We start from the raw sequence: 20,265 nt of genomic DNA, 5'->3' as shown, positions 1-20,265 counted from the left end.
TGGAATTAATGGATTAAATGACGTTTTTAAAAGAGAAAAGTGTTGCGTGATTTCTCAGCTGCTGCTGCCGCCTGTCACAGCCAATATGTGTTTTGTCACCTATTTCTTTCTGGGTATCAGTCCCACTTTCTGAGTCTCCTCTGTCCTCCTGGGTGGGTTTTTGGTTCCTCCTCTCCTTGTCCCCACCAAAAATAAACCGTCTCACGTGGGATGCCAAACTTTGCAGTGTTTTCCTTCTGCAGGCTGCCCACAGCTCACTGTGTTCAATGGGAAAAGTACCTCCCGAGACTAGAAGTCACCAAAAATACCTGATGCAGTCAGCAAAAACACCTACCCACCCTGCATATGCATGGGGCTACGGGGCTGGGGGTGCCGCAAGCTCGCCCAGCCTGCCACCCTCCGTGCACCAGCAGCACTTGGCTGTGGCTAATTCTGTATATCCACGGGGAATAGCTGCTCCTCACAGTGTGGGATTTTTCCTCCCATCCTTGAGAAGAATTTGGGGTTTTTGTTCTGCCTTGCTTTTTTTGCCTTTTTTTTTTTTTTTTTTTTGACATTTTTCTTCCATGAATGGGGCATTTATGCAGTGTCGCTTGGGACTCCCAGTATCAGTACTGTAACCCTGGAGCTGAATTCCCCGAAGGAGACTCAGAGCGCTCTCAGTCAGAAGGTTGCTTTCGGGGGTGAGCTCAGCAGGGACAGTAATAAGCAGCTTCTGTTATGACAGCAGCCACTGTTCAGCCCCGGGGACCAGGATTCGGCATCCGACCACCAGCTGCCTGAAGCAGCCCAGTGCCCCTCACCCATACCTGGGGAGGGGGAAATGTGTTCATTTGGAGGAAACGTTCCAATGACTAAAAAGCCAAAGGAAAGGGCAGGGCTATGTTGGATGGGCTGGTGCAGGCAAATGTCCACCAGTATTAGCTGCTGCTTCTGGTGATGCTGCCTCCAGAGATCAGCAGGCCTCCAGCAAACACGTATATAATTCATAGTATGGAGGAAAAAATAAACGAAGGCTGCAGAGGTGTGATAAATGGCTACAAATGTGTGTCGCCTGGCTGGCGTGGTTGGCTGGGGCCGAGGGAGCACGGGGCAACATGCACATGAAATCTGTATCACCCCCTTCTCCCTGCCTGGCCCCGCGAGGTCCGTGCTCGGCCTGCTCCACAGGCACAGTGCCCCGCCGGGGTCCGGGCAGGGGTGCCGACGCCATGGGGTGCCGACGCCATGGGGTGCTGCCGGGCTCACCACCCGCACATCACCCGCGGCAGGTCCTCGCCCAACGGAGAGCCGGGCGCTGCCGTGCCTCACCCGCCACTGGGGCAGGGGACAGGCACAGAGTTTTGTGCAGCTTGGAAACAGTGTTGGAGCTTGTGTTTTAGCTGTTGCAACATTTTTTTTTGGCATGCTGCCTGAATAGCTGGGCAGGAAAGGACCTGCTTGCTCCTCGCTGTGCCGTGTCCTGTGCCCATCGCAGTCCCCTCTGACACCTCTTTCCTCAGCCAGTCCCAGCCATCCAGGGGAAATTCTGCTTGCCTTTCCTTGCCTGCCTCCAGCTGGTCTCACAACATAATGTTTCTTAATTTTTAAGTCTGTCGCTTGGTCCTAAACTCACCTGTGCTCAAAAAGCATGAAATGTTGCATTGAAAAAAAGAAAAAAAAATCATTCTGATGTCTGAGGTAATGTCTCGCTGACGTTGAAGCAGCCTTTGGGAAAAGAGACCTGCTCTGTGAGCCAGACGCTTCCTCTTAACCTTGCAGTTCAGGTTCCCCTTTTATGTTTTTCTCCCTTTTTTTGTGAACCCACCCAGCAGCTCCCCGCCACGGAGGAGCAGCGCTCCCTGCGCACGGGGCGTGCTGCACATCATCTCGCTGGGCACCGCCACAGACCGTGAGCACGTAAAACGATGGCAGAGCCTACACACAGCCTATTACTTGTTTCATCCTTCAAAGGACAAGCACTAACAAACTTCTGAGAACTAGTCATGTGCAGATTCAGACGAGAAGGGTTGGGGTGGTGGGACACAACCCTGTGCGTGCTGCCTGCAAGGGCCCTGCTCCCAGCCCGCTCAAGGACGTTCCCCATTGCTTTGCATTGCTGCCGGGGAAGGCAATGAGCACGAAGGAGCTGGTTTTTACCTCTTTAAGGCAAACCTGTCCTTGAGCGGCCCCGAGGGTGGCTCAGCGTTGCAGAGGGCATCCCCAAGGAAAAGCCGTGGGGGGGTGCTTACCGTCCAGGCTTGCTTCCCTGCAGAAGCCTACGCCTGCTCCCAGGGAGTTTCTCTTCCTTCTTATTGTAAAGCAAAGCGAAACCCATGTGTGCGGGACCCCTCATCCTCCTCCCACTGCCCCAGAGGTGACTGGGGACAGCCTGCACGCCAGGCAGGGCCACCGGCAGCAAAGCCACTGGGTGCTTTGCCAGCAAGGACCAAGTCCTGTGCGAAAGCAGCTTACCTTGGTCACCCTCGGTAGGATTAGACCTTCCCTCTTCACTTATATCAACCATCAGCTCCTTCGTAGTGGTAAAATATTATTTAACATTTTTCAAGCCTCTTGACTGGGGGGGGGGGCGGGAATATGCAAAATAAATGATCCGAGTTCTCAGTGGTGCAAAAGGATCTGACCCATCACAGCCTCTTCTAGTTCATGACTTTTAGTATTTGATGCCAAATTGGGATGCTGGCTCTATTGCTGGTGGAGCGATTGCTATTGAAGACTGGCAGCAGATCCTGCCCGCCATGTTGGTCACTGCCGTCCCCACCTACCCCTCGGCTTCCTAACGACAGCACATTTGCGGAAGAAACATGCCTTCAAAAGAAAAGTGAAATAGCTACAGCTGTATGAAAAAAGGGAATTGCAGGGTTTCATGTGGATCTCCTGAGCTGACAGCCTGTGGGCAGCAGCCGTTTCCAGGCAGCCGGCTCAGCACTCCTCCGCTGCCGGTCACTGAAACAGCCGGCAGAGCTGTGGGAGGAGGAATTTTCCCAGGTATTGGCCTCAGCCCACCCTAGACGGGCTCCTTTGAGTTCAACATCACACCAGCAGCCTGCAGCTTAGCGCAGCCCACTTGGAAGCGGTTTGGGTCTCCTGCAAAGCCCTTGCAGGGCCAGCAGCTGGATGTGGCCATGAACAAAATGAAGCCTCTGGGCTCTGGGTGCCTTCGCCAAGGGAAGGGCAGCACCTGGAAGTGCCGCAGGCCCCGTCTGCACGGCAAACACAGGGTTTCTTCTTCCCTAGGTTTGAATTTGCTTCTTCTAGTGAACACCCAGCTCCAGTTTGGGGAAACAAGCTTGACTTCATCGCAGTTCACAGTGCCCAAGGCACATGCGATCAAGTGACCACATTTAATTTTCTGTGCTCTATATAAAATCCAATATTGCCATTTTTTTCTTAATCAAAACCATGAGCAGATACCTGGGGGCAGCTGAAGCCTCATTCATAGCACTACCATACACTTCTCTCCTCCCCATACTATGTCTCCTCTGTGCTAGCAGTAACGAGCTAGTTGTCGAGCAGGGGCTGCCCTGGTGCTAGGACATGCGGAGCAGTCGACTCTGCCTTGGTCTGGGAGAAAAACACCCAACCTGAAAGTACCAGCTCTTCTGCCAGTCCTTGCCCAGCCTTGCAGCACCCGGTCACCACCATTCCTCCCTGTCCAAGCCCCCTTCTCTGCAGGAGCTGTTGTACCTTACACTTCAGCTGTGATCCCGTCCCCAGCACACCAGTTCCCCTCTGCAGGATGCCTTTAGGGTGACAGCCCAGCCCAGCCCCAGAGCCACCCCGCTGTGGGACACAGGGCTGCCCCACGCTTACGCACTCAGCAAGTTTCTTTACACGCAGCAGCTTCCTCTTCCAGCCCAGGGGGATCCAGATGTCAGCCGGCATGGAGCGAGCAGCGAGCCCAGTTGTGGTGGGGTGACTGACCCCTGCGTTGCTCTGGAGGTCCTCATGGCTCCACAAATACGTGAACAGCAGCTTCTTCAGGTTAGCTGCAAAGCCTTTGCTCCCTGCCAGCCAGGGCTTCGTAGCATGAATTACTGCCTGGCCAGCTGTGCATAGGAGGGGACATACATGTGCCAGGCTACGGTGAGAGATAACAGAGGTTCAAATACCCATGAGATGACCTCAAGGGAAGAATCATTACACACCCAAGGGAAAAAAATAAAATCCAACATGTATGAGCATAACTCACGGCTCTCCAAATCGCTCTTTCTAATTTCAGAGGGCTGCTCCTCCTGGGTGTGGGGTACCACGACTGCTGCTCCTCCCGGCTGTTGGGGGAGAGGGCTCTGTGTGCTCCCCTGCTCAGCACCCTTGTTAATGGGGCTGTGATGAATGAAGCCTCATCGCTGCCAAGGTGAAGCTGAACACAGCCAGGGAAACCTGTGGCAAAGCAGTAGACCCTCACAAAGGGCTCTGGGTGATGTGTGTCAGGGTGCCAGGCTTCCCTCCCCATCCCCATCGCCACCCACAGCTGGTTCCTGCAACCCCGTGACAACAGGCACCAACCACCGCACAACCACTGCAGTGCCCAGTGTCCCTGTATCACACCCGGTTGCTCATCCCTGGGCTCTGCGGTGGAGCTGGCACCGCCGCGCTCGCCCTGGCCCATGGAAACGAGGGGTTGTTCTGCCCAACAGCAGAGCACAGCCCGCCCTGCCCCATGGCCGTCACTGGGGCTTCTTCTGGTTTTGCACGGGGGCAAAATGCAGCTCTCCACGCTCGCTGGCAGGAGTGGGCCAAGGCGTGCAGGTTCCCAGGACCCAGTGGGAGTCTGCTCCTCTGAGCAATCACACAGGCTTCAGGAAAAGAACTGGAAATAGCTTACATATAATTATACAGCTTCAAACAGTTTAAATGTGATGTTTCTTTCATGCTCTAATCAAACCAAATCCAGAATTTTCTATTTTGATTATTTTAAAATTAAAACAAAATTTGTTACATCTACATTACAAATAATTTCAGAAATTAAATCTCTTAAGCCTCTGTTGTGTGACCGATATTTTTGCCCGTTGCACACTTGCAGTTAGCAGACCTACAGCCCCAGCCCAGCCCCACACAGAGCACACGCGCCGCGAGAGGGTCCGAGCAGGCAAAGGCAGATGCTGGACTCGGTACCGTCAGCTTCCCTTTGCTGATGCTGAAGCATGCAGCCAAATGCGAAATGAGTCACTAACCCACCGCAGAGCCCCTCATTTTTATTTAGTGGAAGCCAGCTAAAGAAAACCAGTGCCCAGGCCCCGCAGGGCTTCAGTCACGCAGCCTGCGTCAGGAGCTCCCATCAGCCGGCTCCCCAAACCCACAGCAGATTAAAGCTGTGCCAGGGGAGCAGCACATCCCAGCTGGTGGCAGTTAAATAAAAAAAGCTTTTCCTGTGATGGCTTTCACATGGCATTTGTTAGGATTCAAACCTGTTTAATGCTTCCCAGTCTTTCCATATGGGCATTGCAAAGCCTCGTTTCCCTGCTCACCTGGAGAGCTGCCACCCAATGCCCTTGAACCCCTGGTTCAGGAGCTTTTGCAATCCTTCCCCTTTCCTTTCTGAGGATGAGGCAATCCATAATTTGAAAACAGAGCTGCTGCTGCAAATATCTTTAATGTTCTCATTCGTGGCGATTTTAAGAGCCGAAGGCTGCTTTGCCTGTGAGGCGGTTGTCTTCCCCACAGATTCAGCAAATGGAGCAAGCAAGTTTGTGGCAGCAAGCAAATATTTGTGGTACTGAAAGCTGGAAGTCGGATGGCACTTGCTCACACATGTAATCTCTACTTTACTCACACCCTACTCACACATGTAATCCTTACTCCTGCAAGCACATCAGCTGCTCCGGTCCCTGCTAGTGACCACTGCAGGGCCCGGGATGTCCCTGCCCGTCCCTCCAGCACATGCTGCCTTCACCTGGCAGACAAAATGTTGCCCTGTGATGCCACAAGTGCTGGATTTTGCCCATGGAGAGACATTATTTTCTTCTAATAATTGCTTTAGTGGAAAGGATTGGTCCCTTTCCCACCTTTACCACAAAGCCCTATGGGCTATAATCTCCTTTTGGTCAGGGCTTCATTTCACTGAGACTGCATTTTTATTTCTTATGCTCATCAAGGTATGTAAAAAAAATTAAATGTGTCCCTGTATAGAAACTATCTGCCAAGGGAGAACTCGACCCGGAGCGGCACGGGGAGCCAGCGATGCGCTCCCTCCCACCCGTGCAGCACATCGCAGCGTGCTTCGCCCTGGCACGAAATCCTGGGCAGAGCATTCCCCAGGGTGACGGGTGCTTGAATAACTCCTACCAAAGACATGTTCTTGGGACTGGAGCTCGGTTCCCTCTCTCAGTGGGGAATGCTCTAACCGTGAGTCATGCCAGCAGCTCTCTGGGTATCCCCAAGCACTCGAGACTCTGACCTGTGCATCTCAGTAAGTATTCTTGGGTATTGAATCATTGGCTGGCGCAGCACTGAAAGCATGAACTCTTTCCCCATCCTGCTACTTCAGAATGAGGTGAAAAGTTGAGTCCATCACTAATGTGATTCAGATAATCACGTTGCATCAAAGAAACGGAAAAAAAATGTTGCACTGATGCAGCTCCCAGTCAACCAATATCAAAGGCTGTACCCTGGCACATGGATTCAAGCTTTGGAGTTGAGCCTGCAAATAACACCTGAATTTGGGGGTCCCCAGTCTGGCTGGCCACCTAAGGACACAAAGTTGCCAGGCTGTCACCTGAAAGCCAATGGCCAGAAACCCGCAGTGAAGAGCAGAGATGCTGCGGTACACGGCAGGGTCACAGGGAAAACTGCACAAACTCCGGCGATGGCTGGAAGAGAGAAGAGCCAGGAGATGCAAGTGATTAACAGCCAGGATCTTACGGGTTTCCATGCACTGACTGCGGGTTCAGGAAAGCCACTTTGACTCAGAAATGACATTTAATTATGTGACTTCAGCTTTCAAATCAATTAAACGTCAGCACATGCTTAGGGTTATGTATTTCAGGGGATTCCTCAATGAATAAGCACCAACAGCCAAAAAAACACCAGGCAAGTCTCAAGTCTTTGCTTTCCCATTTTATGGAGCCACTGCTTCCCAACATAAATCAGAAGCAACACTTCTGTCAGTGAGGCTATTTTGGTGAGATATCTGACCCTGGATCTTCCGAAAAAATTATCCAGGAGCAAAGAAATGATCCATGATCAATCCTCCATATGTTCTGAGAGTGGTAAATAGTACAAAAATTAATTTTATTTACTGAAGCATCCAGAAATCTTATTCCACGCAACATTTTGCAGTTCTTTTTATGTAGCAGTTATCTACAATTAACTGTCAGCCTAGCTGTGATATAATCATACTGCAGCTTTAATTTTTATATATATATATAATTATTGCATAATAATAATTTATACATATATATAATTATTGCATAATTATATATATATAAAATTATTGCATAATTATATATAATTATAATTACGGGGAATAGGACCCTCCTACAAATAACCCATCTCTTCCCATCGAAGATGTGTTACAAGCTGCTACATGACCTTCACAAAGGGTTGGGGAGCTGGCCTGCTAATGAAGAAAATTTATGTCGTTTGACAGGTTACAGAAGAAGTAACACCACACAACCGGGCACGCCGTTAGGAAATAGCCCTCACCACCCATTTCACCGCAGCACACAGCTGGCGATGGAGAGGATGGCGTGTGATGTTGATGGCTCTTCATACGTCGCTTACTCTGAAAGCAAGGTGGTCATCATTTAGCTTGGACTTTGAGAGCAACCATGAAGACAAAAATTAGATTGCTATTCGTGAGAGGGGAGAGCAGGCAAGCCAAGACTGAAACAAAAGGTTAGCACGGCAGTGCCTCGTGTCAGCACGCATTTCCAGGAACCTCCCAGTTTTTTAGAACAGTGTGGCTGGAGAAGATCCTATTTCTCATCACTCACATATACAGTCCTCAAAACTAAACTGAGCTGAGGGGTTTGGGGGTTTAGGTTTTTTCTAATTGGGTTTCTTTATTATTATTGTTTTTCCTTTCTTTTTCAAATTAGACTTTTAAGTATTGTTTTGGTTGAGTGCAGTGTAGCCAAGGATAGAGTTTCATTCAGTTTTGACTACAATGCGGTTATAGTTTTATAGCTAGACCCAGAATGGTTCTTATTTTCATTTGGAGGTTAATTTCAGCAAGAGCAATTTATGGTTGAAATAAAGCCAGTGGAATTACATTTTCTCATGTAAAATCATACATCTTCTAACAGTTTTAATAGACTATGGTATGCTGTTACTGCACTGTATCTCTAAACGCATACATGATATATCCCTATTTTTGTTGCTTTAATAACAATTGCATCGCTCCACCTTCTTAATCCTTCATGTGCCTGATGAGATGGGTACCTGAGATCAAGGCACAATATGCAATAAAAAGGACGTGGATTTTTCTATTTCAAAAGAACTTGCTTTTCACTTTTGGATGCTGCTGACGTAGAAAATATGTCTAACTCCCCAAAATAATATTAATATTAGATGTTAGGCTATATGTAGTCACTAAGGAACATCAAAGCCCAGCCCATAGATCTACAATTATTCCCATTTCACAGCTAAGGAAGAAAGGCCATTAGTGCCTGGGACCGGACCAGCCTGGGGACTGCAGGACCCGTGTGTTGCTTCCCCCTCCTCCAGGCTGGCCACAAGACTGTGCTCGCCCTGAGGAAAGCAGACAGACACAGAGCTGCTCAAAGAGCAGATCATGCACAGTAATTACTGAGGTGCTTCATTCAGACTCAAGACTGGTCAAATATAGGATGCTATGCGATGAAGGAGGCAGACAGATGGATGAGGCTAGGAATGAAAAACAGATATAACGTCTGCCCCAAATAAATGTATCATTAAGACTTTGTTGCCTCTTTGCTAGGACCCCATAGTTGATATCTTATACATCACTTTGAGACAAATCTCAATAAAAAGTGCCTTACACAGAAGTGCACTCGCATTCAGTCCACGACCAAAAGGCAATTGCAGTTGGGCACAGAATACAGATACGGTACAAATTGGGCAAAAGGAGCAGACACTGGCCAGGCTCAACTCACCACGCATCCGAACTGGCACAACCACCATGTTAACATCGTGTTCAGCATCTGCCCTGGGGACTCTGACCGCAATACCTGTGGGACTGCTGCGCCGCGGGATTTGGGTCTGCAGAGTGTGATTACAAGTGCTGGAGCTTCGGCGGGTCTTTGGATTTATGGCCTCTGATCCTGCAGTAGGTGTACAACGGTATTCAGCAGCCCGGCATGGCAAGGACTTCAGTTTCAGATGCTACCAGGAAAATAAGTGAGTGGTGACAATGGTATCATTTGGGCACGGTTATAGATAATTGAGAAAAACTTTCCTATTTGTAAAACAGCAAATGTAGCAACATTCAATTATTTCTTCTTCTATCAGGAAAAAATTCACTCACCAGTGTTAGGATATATTCCATTTTATCAGCAAATTAAAGCCACCCCGTGTTTCAGTAGTACATTACCTAACTGTTGGGCTGAGGGAGCACCGACCAAGACAGCATTTCTGCTTTGGAAACACCTCTGCGACAACAGGACATTCCTTGCAAATTATCTGTGAGCCGTATATCATAAGAGATAGAAATTACATGAAGAAAGCAAAATATAGCTCAAGGTTTTGCGTAAAAGGGAATCAGAAGTGTCCCACTCGCATGGCTGTCCTACTTGTGTAGCCTGTATTTTTCAGTCCCCCACAGCTGGGGCTGCTGGGGGGCTCTTTGGAGGTGAAGTCCTCCGGGAAGATGCTCTTGCCATCCCAGCCAGCTTTCAGCAGCACATATTGGACACCCTCTAGCCCCAGTTTTTCCCCCGCCTCACTGCCTCAGGTACAAAGAAATCCCTCCGGGAGCTGGGGCTCAGCAGCAGGGAGGAAAGTCCTCTCTCCTGGCCCGTAAGACCACTGAGAAGAGGCACCTCCACGCACAGCTTCCCCTGAGATAATCGTTCGGTGCACAATACCTGTTCAATAGCAGCTGCTTTCAGAGACCTCCGAAGGTATTTGAGCTAAATATTCCTCCTTTCGGACAAAGAACTCTAACTAATATCGCAGTACATGCCCAAGTGCAGCACATGAATGCTATGAACAAGAAGCTGTTGTCCAAATTGTGTGTCAGTGCCCCCACCTGAAGAGAAACCTCCTGCCCTGCGGCTGAGGGCAACGCTATGACTGAGCATTGGGCAAAGAAACCTGGAAAGCCGAACCGATGCCTTTTCAAGAACACGCATGCAAGCATATGCTGAAGGTCTCTTTCACTTCTGTGTCAGAAAAAGACGACTCCTACACAAGATTAAAACCACAGCCCACAGCCTAACAACTAGTGCAGAAATGGAAAACACACACCGAAATTGGAAAATTATGCAGCGCTGGTATTCTAGCAAAGTAAGTCTCTAGACACACCACAACCTTCTTATGGGAAACACGATGTCAATTAAAATAAAAAGAATCTGAAAATGCAATATAAAACCCTTGATTCATCCTGCTCCTTTCCGAGTCGATAGCAAAACTTCCATTGACTTCACGGCAGACCCGACGGATAGAAAAGTTTTCTACAGCCTTTTGGCCAGGCTAAGAAAAGCCACGCGCAATATGAACTAATACTGACATATTTGGCGATTATACCAAGTATACCAGCAAAAAGCGAGTTTCCAGGCAGGTCTTCAGGAATATTCATTAATGGCATCTCATCATTATAGTTTTTAATAATAAAGAATGGAAATGGAAAAGCTTATCAGGGTGCCATGCACATACTTTCAGTAACTCTTCTTTTTCCGTAAGCTGGCTGCACGCAGCGTGCAAGGGGAACAGTCCTGAGTGAAGGGCTGCCGGCCCCACCGGCGCCCAGCTGCGCCCCGCAGCTCCCGCAGCCGGGCTCGGGGGCAGAGCGGGAGCCGCGGGCCACCCCCCGCCCCGCGGCGCCGGGATTCCCGGGATTGCCGCTCTCGGGATGAGTGCTGGCTGCCCCGGCCCGGCCCCGCCGCTGCCGCCGCGCTCCGAGCCGCTGCTGGAAAGGAAAGGAGAAGAGGGGGAAATCCCGCTCCCGCCGCCCCGATAAAAGCCGGCGCGGTCCCGCCGGCCCCGGCACCGCTCCCTCGGCAGCAGCATGGAGCAGCGCGGCGGCACCGGCAGCGCGGGCAGCGCGGGCAGCGGCGGGCAGGCAGCGCCGCGTAGCGCCGCCGCCCGGCGCTGCAGGCAGCGGGCAGGGCCCTGGGCGCTGCTGCCCGCGCTCTGCCTGGCGCTGGCGCTGCCCGCCCCCGCCCGGGCGCTGCCGCCGCCGCCGCCCCCCGGCCACCGCCTGGCCGACGGGCTGAGCCGCTCCCGGGAGCTGCTGGCGGCCGCCAACGCCTCCCTCCACCGGCTGAAGGTCAGCGAGGGGCTGGCGGGATGGTGAGGGGACCTGGGCAGGCGGTGATGGGGCAGGGGTGGTACCCAGGCGGGAGGCGATGGTACCCAGGGGGGCACCGATGGTACCCAGGCGGGAGGCGACGGTACCCAGGGGGGCACCGATAGTACCCAGGCGGGAGGCGGTGGTACCCAGGAGGGCAGCGATGGGGCAGTGATGGAACCCAGGCGGGAAGTGGTGGTACCCAGGAGGGCAGCGATGGTACCCAGGCAGGAGGCCGTGGTACCCAGGAGGGCAGTGATGGGGCAGTGATGGTACTCAGGCAGGAGGCGGTGGTACCCAGGAGGGCAGTGATGGGGCAGTGATGGTACCCAGGCAGGAGGCGGTGGTACCCAGGAGGGCAGTGATGGGTTGGTGAGGGTACCCAGGCAGGTGAAGCTCTCTGTAGACTCTCCTTAAGACTCTACACCTGGTCTTTCCTCTCATGCCTCCTCTGACCAGCCCTTTAGGATGGGGATTTAATGGTTGGACTTGATGATCTTAAAGGTCTTTTCTGACCTAAACAATTCTATGATTTACTCAGGTGTCTTTCTCAGCCCTTTTTCACTGCAGACCCACAGAAACACACACACTGTAAGCAGCACCAGCAACGCCTCAACAGCTGATTTGAGTGCTCTCAGTTTTGAACATGCTCATTCTCTGAGGCCCCTGCAGAGCTGGCTCAGGAAATACTTGCTCCCAACTGTTGTTATGTTTGCATGTTGTTGCTGGTGTCACTGGTTTGGTGCTGTAGCAACTTTCCACGCTAAAGCCCCCCGGCAGTAGTGCCAAGGGGATTTTTTTTTTGCTAAAATTCCCTGCTATTGTTGCAAACTTCATCTGAGAGAACCCCAAAAACCCCCACCACTAAATAAGTGCATTATTCCCACACTTGCGGTGGGTCAGTGAGCACTGTTAAATGTCTGTGCAGATGGTATTAGTTATTTTTCACTTTCTAAGATATACTTTACATTTGAAACTATAGCGACATAAAGTTCTCAACAGCTTAAACATCTGAGAGAATAATTTAAAGTAACGGAGGCAGCGCAATTTGCAACAACATATAAAACAAATCTGTGCAAAGTCTGAGCTTATTCCCATTGAATACAACTGCCACATGCATTTCACTCTTTTAGTCTATCTGCTAGCTTTCCTATTTAACCATAGTCCTCACACAGCCTCGTTCCTAGGATTCAGTTAAGTGCAGACAGCTGTGATGCATTGCTTATAATTGTGTGTATTTACATATATATAGTGTACTGTGAAGCTGAGTCAATGACCCTTTTTTATTCCCTTTTTAACACAGGAGCTCGGCACGCTGGGATTTGAATGTACCCTTGAAGAGGTTGATCTTGAAGATATCACTGAGAATCAAATCAACACGATAAAAGCTTGCACATCTGAGGATCCAGGGGTAAAAAAAAAAATATATATATCAAGTTTCAGCATCATATTTTCATGGAACAGCTGTGTAATTCACACTTCCACAAAATCACCATGTCTCATTTCTTCTTTAATTTGCAGACTGGAAATTGTCCGGCACTGGAAAGATCTACTTTTGATATGGTAAATTGCAAGTTTCCCAAAATAACCCCTTCTTTTGCTTATGGTATGTTTGAAGCACTTAACATCAGATTTCCGCATTTCCTAATAATTCTGACTTTTGCAGAGTAAATGCCTGCAGGGCATCTATGATGATCTGAATGCCTACAGGGCAGAGCTGAAGAGCTTCAATGATCAAAAGGTGCTGGCAACTATTGATGAAATGATGAAAGTAGGTATTTCTGTCTCCTTCTTTTCTATTACTTCTGTCTTAAACCAGAGTTTTTAATCAAGTGTGCTCCATTCTGTAGCCAGTCAAATAGTGACCTTTCTTTAATCTGGTAATTTAAAAAATTGTCTATTACTGTTTTTCCCAGAAGGGACTTGATTCTTTTGAATTATGTGTCTCACTTCATATTTTTGCCTTGCCGATATGGTCAACGCTTCAGGACTCAGATGCACGGCTCCTTAGCAGCCCTCCTTCTTTCACACTGCTCTGCTCTCACAAGGAGGTGGGCTGCGGGGTTTTCTGCCAGTTCCTCAGAGAACTCAAAATAGAGTAAAAGGATACAGGGACATCGCTCTATGTCTCTTCCAAATACTGAAATATGATACATCTGGTATACTGAATATAAAATAGGATGTATGGATTTTGAGGCTGAGGGGAGACCTTATCGCTCTCTACAACTACCTGAAAGGAGGCTGTAGCCAGGTGGGGGTCGGTCTCTTCTCCCAAGTAACAAGGGATTGGACAAGAGGAAACGGCCTCAAGCTGCGCCAGCGGAGGTTTAGATTGGATATTAGGAAGAATTTCTTCACCGAAAGGGTGGTCAGGCACTGGCACAGGCTGCCCAGGGAAGTGGTTGAGTCCCCATCCCTGGAGGTATTTAAAAGACGGGCAGACGTGGTGCTCGAGGACATGGTTTAGTGGTGGGCTTGGCAGTGCTGGGTTAACGGTTGGACTCAATGATCTTTCTTAAGGGTCTTTTCCAACCTTAATGATTCTATGATTCTATGATTGATATTATTAGTGGGTACAGGGAATAGATGTTAAAAGCTTGCTTGTTGGTTTAACAAAAGCTACTTAAAAAAACAGTTAATTGCCTTTGTATTGACACAGCATCTCCCGATAGCCTGGAGACTCCAGCCATGGGCAGATGAGCCCAGTCTAAGGGGTCGCTAGACAAAGCTGGCTGTAGGCTTATCATTAAAAAGGCATCTTTATTCTTGGGCAGAATGAGCCTTTGTGCCCGAATGGACATTTTTGCCTCAAGCAAAGCACAGCTGCACATCCTAAGTCTATTAATTATATGATTAAATATTTCAAATTTTGCATTTGTGAGAATACATTCTTATTTCTAAGTGTTGTCATTTATCACTCGGGGTGAACAATCTAAAGAGGTTTTTGTTTTAGCCACTTTCTGGTGATAGTGTATAATGCCCCTACCTCTTCCCAGGCCCTGAAGACCAGCAGCAGGAGCGTGCCGCAGCCGCCGGCCGGCGCGGGGCTGACCTCCTTCAAGGAGAGGATGAGGCTCTGCAGCATCCTTCACGCCTTCCGAATCCGCACGGTCACCATCAACAGGATGATGAACTACCTGACCTCTCCGGAGAGCTCGCTGTAAGCGCCCAGCCCTCCAGCACTTTGGGTATAAATTGGACTTAAAGATGTTTTGGAGAAAAAAATAGTAAGGTCAATATCTTGCAAGGTGGTTGGGGGCTTTTTAGGAACCAAGAGCATAATATTTCACAGAGTTTCTTATATATCACGTTTTAGCGAGCTGTTGCCCATGCCTTTTAAGACATCATGTTAAACTAGATTTCTAGAAAATAAGCTACATCGTAGTACCAAAATGTTCTCAAGCCACCGAACACTCAACTGTAATTTGTCTTAACTGTTTTATTTATTCAGCTGTAATTTTCAGAAATTGAAACATATTTATAATAATCAACTTATTTATGATGATATTCCTTATTTATTCTATTTATTGCCTAATAAAATTAAAGTTTGCATTAAAAATGTGGTGACTTTTTTTTTTCCTTCCTTGAGATATAGTATGAATACTTTTGAAATACTTTGAATATTGCTGGCATGTAAAGGTATACCCTAGTAACGTTCAGCACTGGTATCATATTTTAAAATCCTGTTTCTGTCTTGTTACTTACGTCAGATGTGTTTCTTGTGGATTTTTCTCTCAGGCTGAGCACTCAAAGCAACCTGCTCAATTTCGTCCTCCTTTACCCTGATTTTCCAGCCAGTTACATAGTTTCCAGGGTGAAACCCTGGCACCACCGAAACTGCGGCTAAATTGTTTGTTTTGGTGAGGCAAGGATTTATGTGTAGCTTTGAAGGCCAGGAGGGATGCCAGGATGGTTATCTTCCCAATTTTTGCCCGCAGTACGTAAGCCAGCCCAGACGAAGGCGTCCATCCCCTCTTCGGCATCCATCCCCTCTTGTGTGTTTTTTTTTTTTAAAAGGTTCTTGATTTTGATTTAAAGAACCTGAGGGTTGAAGACTTTTTAATCTCTTCTGACCATCTGCTATGCTATCCAGTTATCCTCAGTATTACAAATAAGCATCTCATTTCCAGCTTAGATTTACTGATTTCTGCTTCTGACCAGAGGGTCCTATTAGAGCTTTGTTTGCATCGGGTATCCTAAAGGTTCCCGTGAAGGCAGTTTCCCCCTGCTTGTCCCAGAGAGAAGAGCCAAGGGCAGCTCTGCCTGGGGATGGAGAGCCCCACACCAGCCTCCCTGCCTCCCACAGCTTTTCTCCCCTAAAAGCCCCATTGGCAGAAGAGCCCGCGAGGTCCTGGGCACCAACACAGCCCTTTTCCTTGGCCACCCCCTGGGATGTACGTAGCAGTGGGGCATCAAGGGTTGGAAAGATGGCCCGCAACATACAACCACCTTGCAACATTTCATCCAATAGCTAAAATTAAAAAAAATTCAAAACCCATACATAAATAGTGTGAATGTTTCCTTTTTAATCCTTATTTTTTAAAAGTATGCTTTTTCTTTCATAAACATACGCAGAGGAAGATGATCAAAAGAATGCAGTGTCTTTAAAAACAAGATAATCTCCTGCATTGGGTAGCCGCTCTTTTCTGCGAATAACGTGATTTCCACATCTTTCAAAATTGTGTAGTACGTGCATTGTCGACAGAGTAACAGCCTTCGCAGAGATTTTGGCTTCTGTTTTTGTTTAAGCACCTAATTCTATTCAAGTTAAAATTAATCAAGTAAAAAAAAAGTATTAAAAGTTTATAATACAAAAAAATTTATACAACATAAAAAATTCTGCCATAAAAATTGAGACAGACTGTACAGAAAAGAGTGAAGAAGAAATTCCAAGGGAAAAATCAAAGCTGCCTGCAGTCAATAGTGGTGCTCTCGCGACACCAGTCTTCGGGGTTTTAGAAAACAGAACCATAGCTTAACAAGGACTGAATGTACACGAGTATATACAGTAATTATGTATACATAGAGTGATTACGCAAAGGAATTTATCTGCAAGTTTAGGATTATTCTTCCCTGATCTTGGGCATCTGTGAGAAATGCAACATACCTCATGATTTTGGCAGTTGTTTTTTTTTTTTTTAAGGGGATGAAAGTTTCTGCATAACTTTTCTCCCTGTCTTTCCCTGATGTAAGTAAAAACTTTTCCAGATAACAATCATATACCTGAACAAGGTAAACTGGTTTCTTCCAGTGTTCATGTCTTTTAGGACTGGCTCAAATGAGACAAAGCTGGGTGGCAGTGCTGGGTTTCCCCAGCCGTGAAGCCCGGCACTCCCGGCCGCGATGTTGGGATCCACCGCATGAGTAATTGTCCCTGAAAGTCTTACGTGTGCTTAATATCCACGCAAAATTTCATTCACATTTCTTGGGAAGATCCTGCCTAAATTTTCCGCTGAGTGATGATGCCTTGCATCTTCCTTCCCAAATCTCAGCGAGATGCTGGGGAAGCGGCCGGAGAAGCGTAACGGCTGGCTGGGGAAGCTCCCGCCGCGCTCCTAGCTGCAGCTTCACCAGCTCAGCATCAAGCCAAGAAATCTGAGGAAAGGAACACGCACAAACACACACAGATTATCCGATCTCTACAAGTTACTTCAATATTCAAGTTGAATAACAAATGTGTTAAAAGCCTATGAGACAGCGCAAGGCTGTGGCACAGACAGGTTTGTGCGGGTCAGATGAGCAAGGGAGCACAAGCAGCTCTCTGCCCTTGGAAGCCAGCCTGCTTTTAGGAAGAGTTAAGAGAAAGCAAACTTTGCCTGTTTCCAAAAAAAAAAAAATCTCGTTTTTAAGAAAGATACCCCTTGGCTGGTTGAGTTCTCAGCCCACTGAACAACTTTGGTATGTGCAGGATGAACTGAACATAAGGAGTCCCCCAGAAATCAGTGGGAGCACCCATGGGCAGCAAGGAAATACATACACACACACACGTGTCTGCAGGACCAAACCACTAAATCATTCGTCAGGAGAAGGTGTTGATTAACCCTCCCTAAAATATAAAAAAAGACCCAAACATCTCTTCTTTGGACTCCCTGAGAAAACCAAGAATTGGTTTGGGTATTTAATGCTGACTGGTTTGGCCGTGATGGCTAGGTCATGCTGACAGTACTCTCAACACAGTCAGTGCAAAAATCTTATTCATTTTGTATCAGTTTCTGAAGGGAAGTATAAAAATGCCACAAGAAAGAAAGTCATTGCTAATATCAGAAGGGAGACAATTTTGACCTACGTAGTGAAACATGTACGAGGCATTCAGTAAACTCTCTGATGTGAATTCTTAAAATACATCTGAAACACACTGATGTAATTAAATAAATATAATGGGAAGACGATACCTTGTAGGACTTGCTCTACCTCATAGGGCACCTTTCCACGGAGACTTCTGTACAAAGTTTCTGCAGTTCCGTTGCTTTGCTCTCTGTCTCTCCACTTGCTTAACACCAGAAATTTTTGCATATTAACTTCTTTCTCTGTTGCCTGGATCTGCTCAATGTCTTTCATTTCCACCCGAAGACACTCAATGAAAATTTCTCTCCACTGCCGACCTAACAACTTTGCGATCCCCATCAGCTGTTGATCAGTTAAGTTTTCTGTTTCGGTTCCATTTGAAAAGACATAGAACAAAAATCAGACTTAATATTGCTCTTCTCATTAAACGTGTAACTAAATGACACTATTAGTTCTGTGTGTGGCCAGGGACACACGATGAAGGTGATCTTATTATTCAGATTACCCAGCAAGGTCAGAGCCAAGCGCTGGAGAAAAGCACTTGAAGGACTAAGAAGCCTGGCTCACGAAGGTGACAACATCTGATTGCATGCTGGCTGCTGTAAAGGATTTTTTTCCATATATAAGCAGCTATTCATCTAGTAGGAAAACTGTACGAACTGTACGTTAGGTTACCAAGCACCCAGAGATTTGGAGATGTGTAACGTTAAGGCCATGCTGAGCACTCGCTACCTCCGGGCAAGTTCAGATGCCAGTTTTTCTTGAAACCTACAGCTGCTCCAGATGTTTGTTTTTCCTTCAGTTACAATGGCTCAGAAGTCTCAGCATGCATGGTTACACGGACTGAGCCGCTTTCCTCCTCGGTGCCACCAACTACACATCAAACGGAGGTTTTGAGGGATGGAAGCTCTCCCTCTGGTGGCTACACGCACCCACAAACAAACACCTACGTGGCTACTTACGCTGATTTTTTCATTATTTATTGAACTAACATTATTTCTTCTGTATTTTTTCCAGGTAACTATTAGTAAACGAGTAGTTTCTGGGTGGGAGCTCCCAGACACCAAGCCTCTCCAACCATCAGAACATCACACGTCAACAATAAATGGGAGATGATTTTTTTTCAGAAAAAATCAGCCTATTATGGCTCAGGAAGTATCCTGAGCGCAAAATCTGAACCGTGTAGCGGAAACCATTTTCAAAAGCAGCCACTATTTCCCAGTCGTAGAAGAGAATACCATTTTAGCTGACCCTTATAAAGCAAATTTCCTAGCTGCTTGTCCCCATTTACTTACCGAATGAATGACAAAGTGTACTGAAGTACACAAACGCAGGTACAAATCCTGCATCTACAAAAGCAGCGCTTTCTCCTCCTATATGTCATGCTCAGATTCATGGAAGTCTTCAAAAAAAGTGAGCTCAGGTTCAATTCATGGGATAAAACCCCCACAAACCTGTTATTTTAAATGACACAGAAACGTTCTACCTGCAGAATTCGCCGTCTTTTGCTTTTTACTACAGAGCTCGTCTTCTTCCAAAATGGTGATGGCTGGTTTCCGTTTTTTGACACCTAAGAAGCAAGTGAGAGGTGATGTTACTTCTTTCGTATCACTTGAGCTACAACAGCAAGCGAGGTACACAGAAAATAAGCAACCCCGACTTATCTTCAAATTGACTTACCGACTGTGTTTCTTTTCTGCTCGTTTTTGTTCTGATCGTAATGTATCCAGTCACCTGGTAAAGTTTGCAGAGGAAACAAAATGTGAGGTGGGCATTCCCATTGCTATATCCCACATCCAACAATTCTCGGGCACAAAACCAAGCTGTTGGGTGGATGCCGGCTGCTGAGCTAAGATTTTATAATGGGGTGATTTTTCCCCTTTTATCCAACATGCTGCATATGCAATAGAGATCACATATTATTCCTAATAACTAAAACTAAGGCGGAGCATCCTCCTGCACACCCCACAGCCCTGAAGCCTTCGCCTGTTTGCTCACGAGGGATTCTGCACGTTACTGCAACACCCACTACATGGCCTCCCAGAGCTCTTCTCTTCGTGTTTTATCACTCCCAGCTCCAAACCTCACAATTTTAACAGCAGGAATTTCGGTGCATCTAAGGGCTGAATTATATCCCAACTCCTGCATCTTTTCAGCAGGAACAAACCAGTCGTGGGAAGACCAAAGACTCACTCTCTCTTAGTTTTGCTTTCCATACGGTCGCATCAGACTCCAGCTCAACCAAAGACAAGGTGAAGTCGTCGGGTTTCTCCAAATAGACTTCAATGTAACTTTTTAGTTTCAGGAGAGATCCATCAATGAATTCAATTTCCTACACAATGTAAATATGTTAAAAATAAACATTTATCCAAACATAAACTAAAGAGGAGTATTTGGCTGTTGGCACAGATCTGAGCCCAACTCTAATCTCCCCAGAGTTTTGCTGTTGACTTTGGCATCAGAATTTCATCCCAAAATTTTAGGGCTCTAAGAGGCAAATGCTTTCTGCAGCGATGGCAAATGTGAAAAATGCCCTTAATACTAGTGCA

At 47.5% G+C, this 20,265-nt stretch overlaps 1 protein-coding gene across 1 annotated transcript; it reads left to right on the top strand.

The window, feature by feature from the left end:
- Positions 1 to 11,149: 11,149 nt before the first annotated feature.
- On the top strand, positions 11,150 to 14,595 carry IL12A (interleukin 12A; the record flags this gene model as incomplete). The annotated part of the gene is made up of 5 exons (XM_082319368.1): positions 11,150 to 11,410; positions 12,735 to 12,842; positions 12,953 to 12,994; positions 13,098 to 13,202; positions 14,428 to 14,595. The coding sequence occupies 5 exons, from the start codon at positions 11,150 to 11,152 to the stop codon at positions 14,593 to 14,595; spliced, it is 684 nt and encodes a 227-aa protein (XP_082175494.1).
- Between the last annotated feature and the right edge of the window lie 5,670 nt (positions 14,596 to 20,265).

This window comes from Platalea leucorodia (assembly GCF_965183815.1).
Source record: "Platalea leucorodia genome assembly, chromosome: 8".
NCBI lineage: Eukaryota > Metazoa > Chordata > Aves > Pelecaniformes > Threskiornithidae > Platalea > Platalea leucorodia.
Note: the sequence above shows the minus strand (reverse complement) of the source record. Positions and strands in the feature narration are given on the sequence as shown.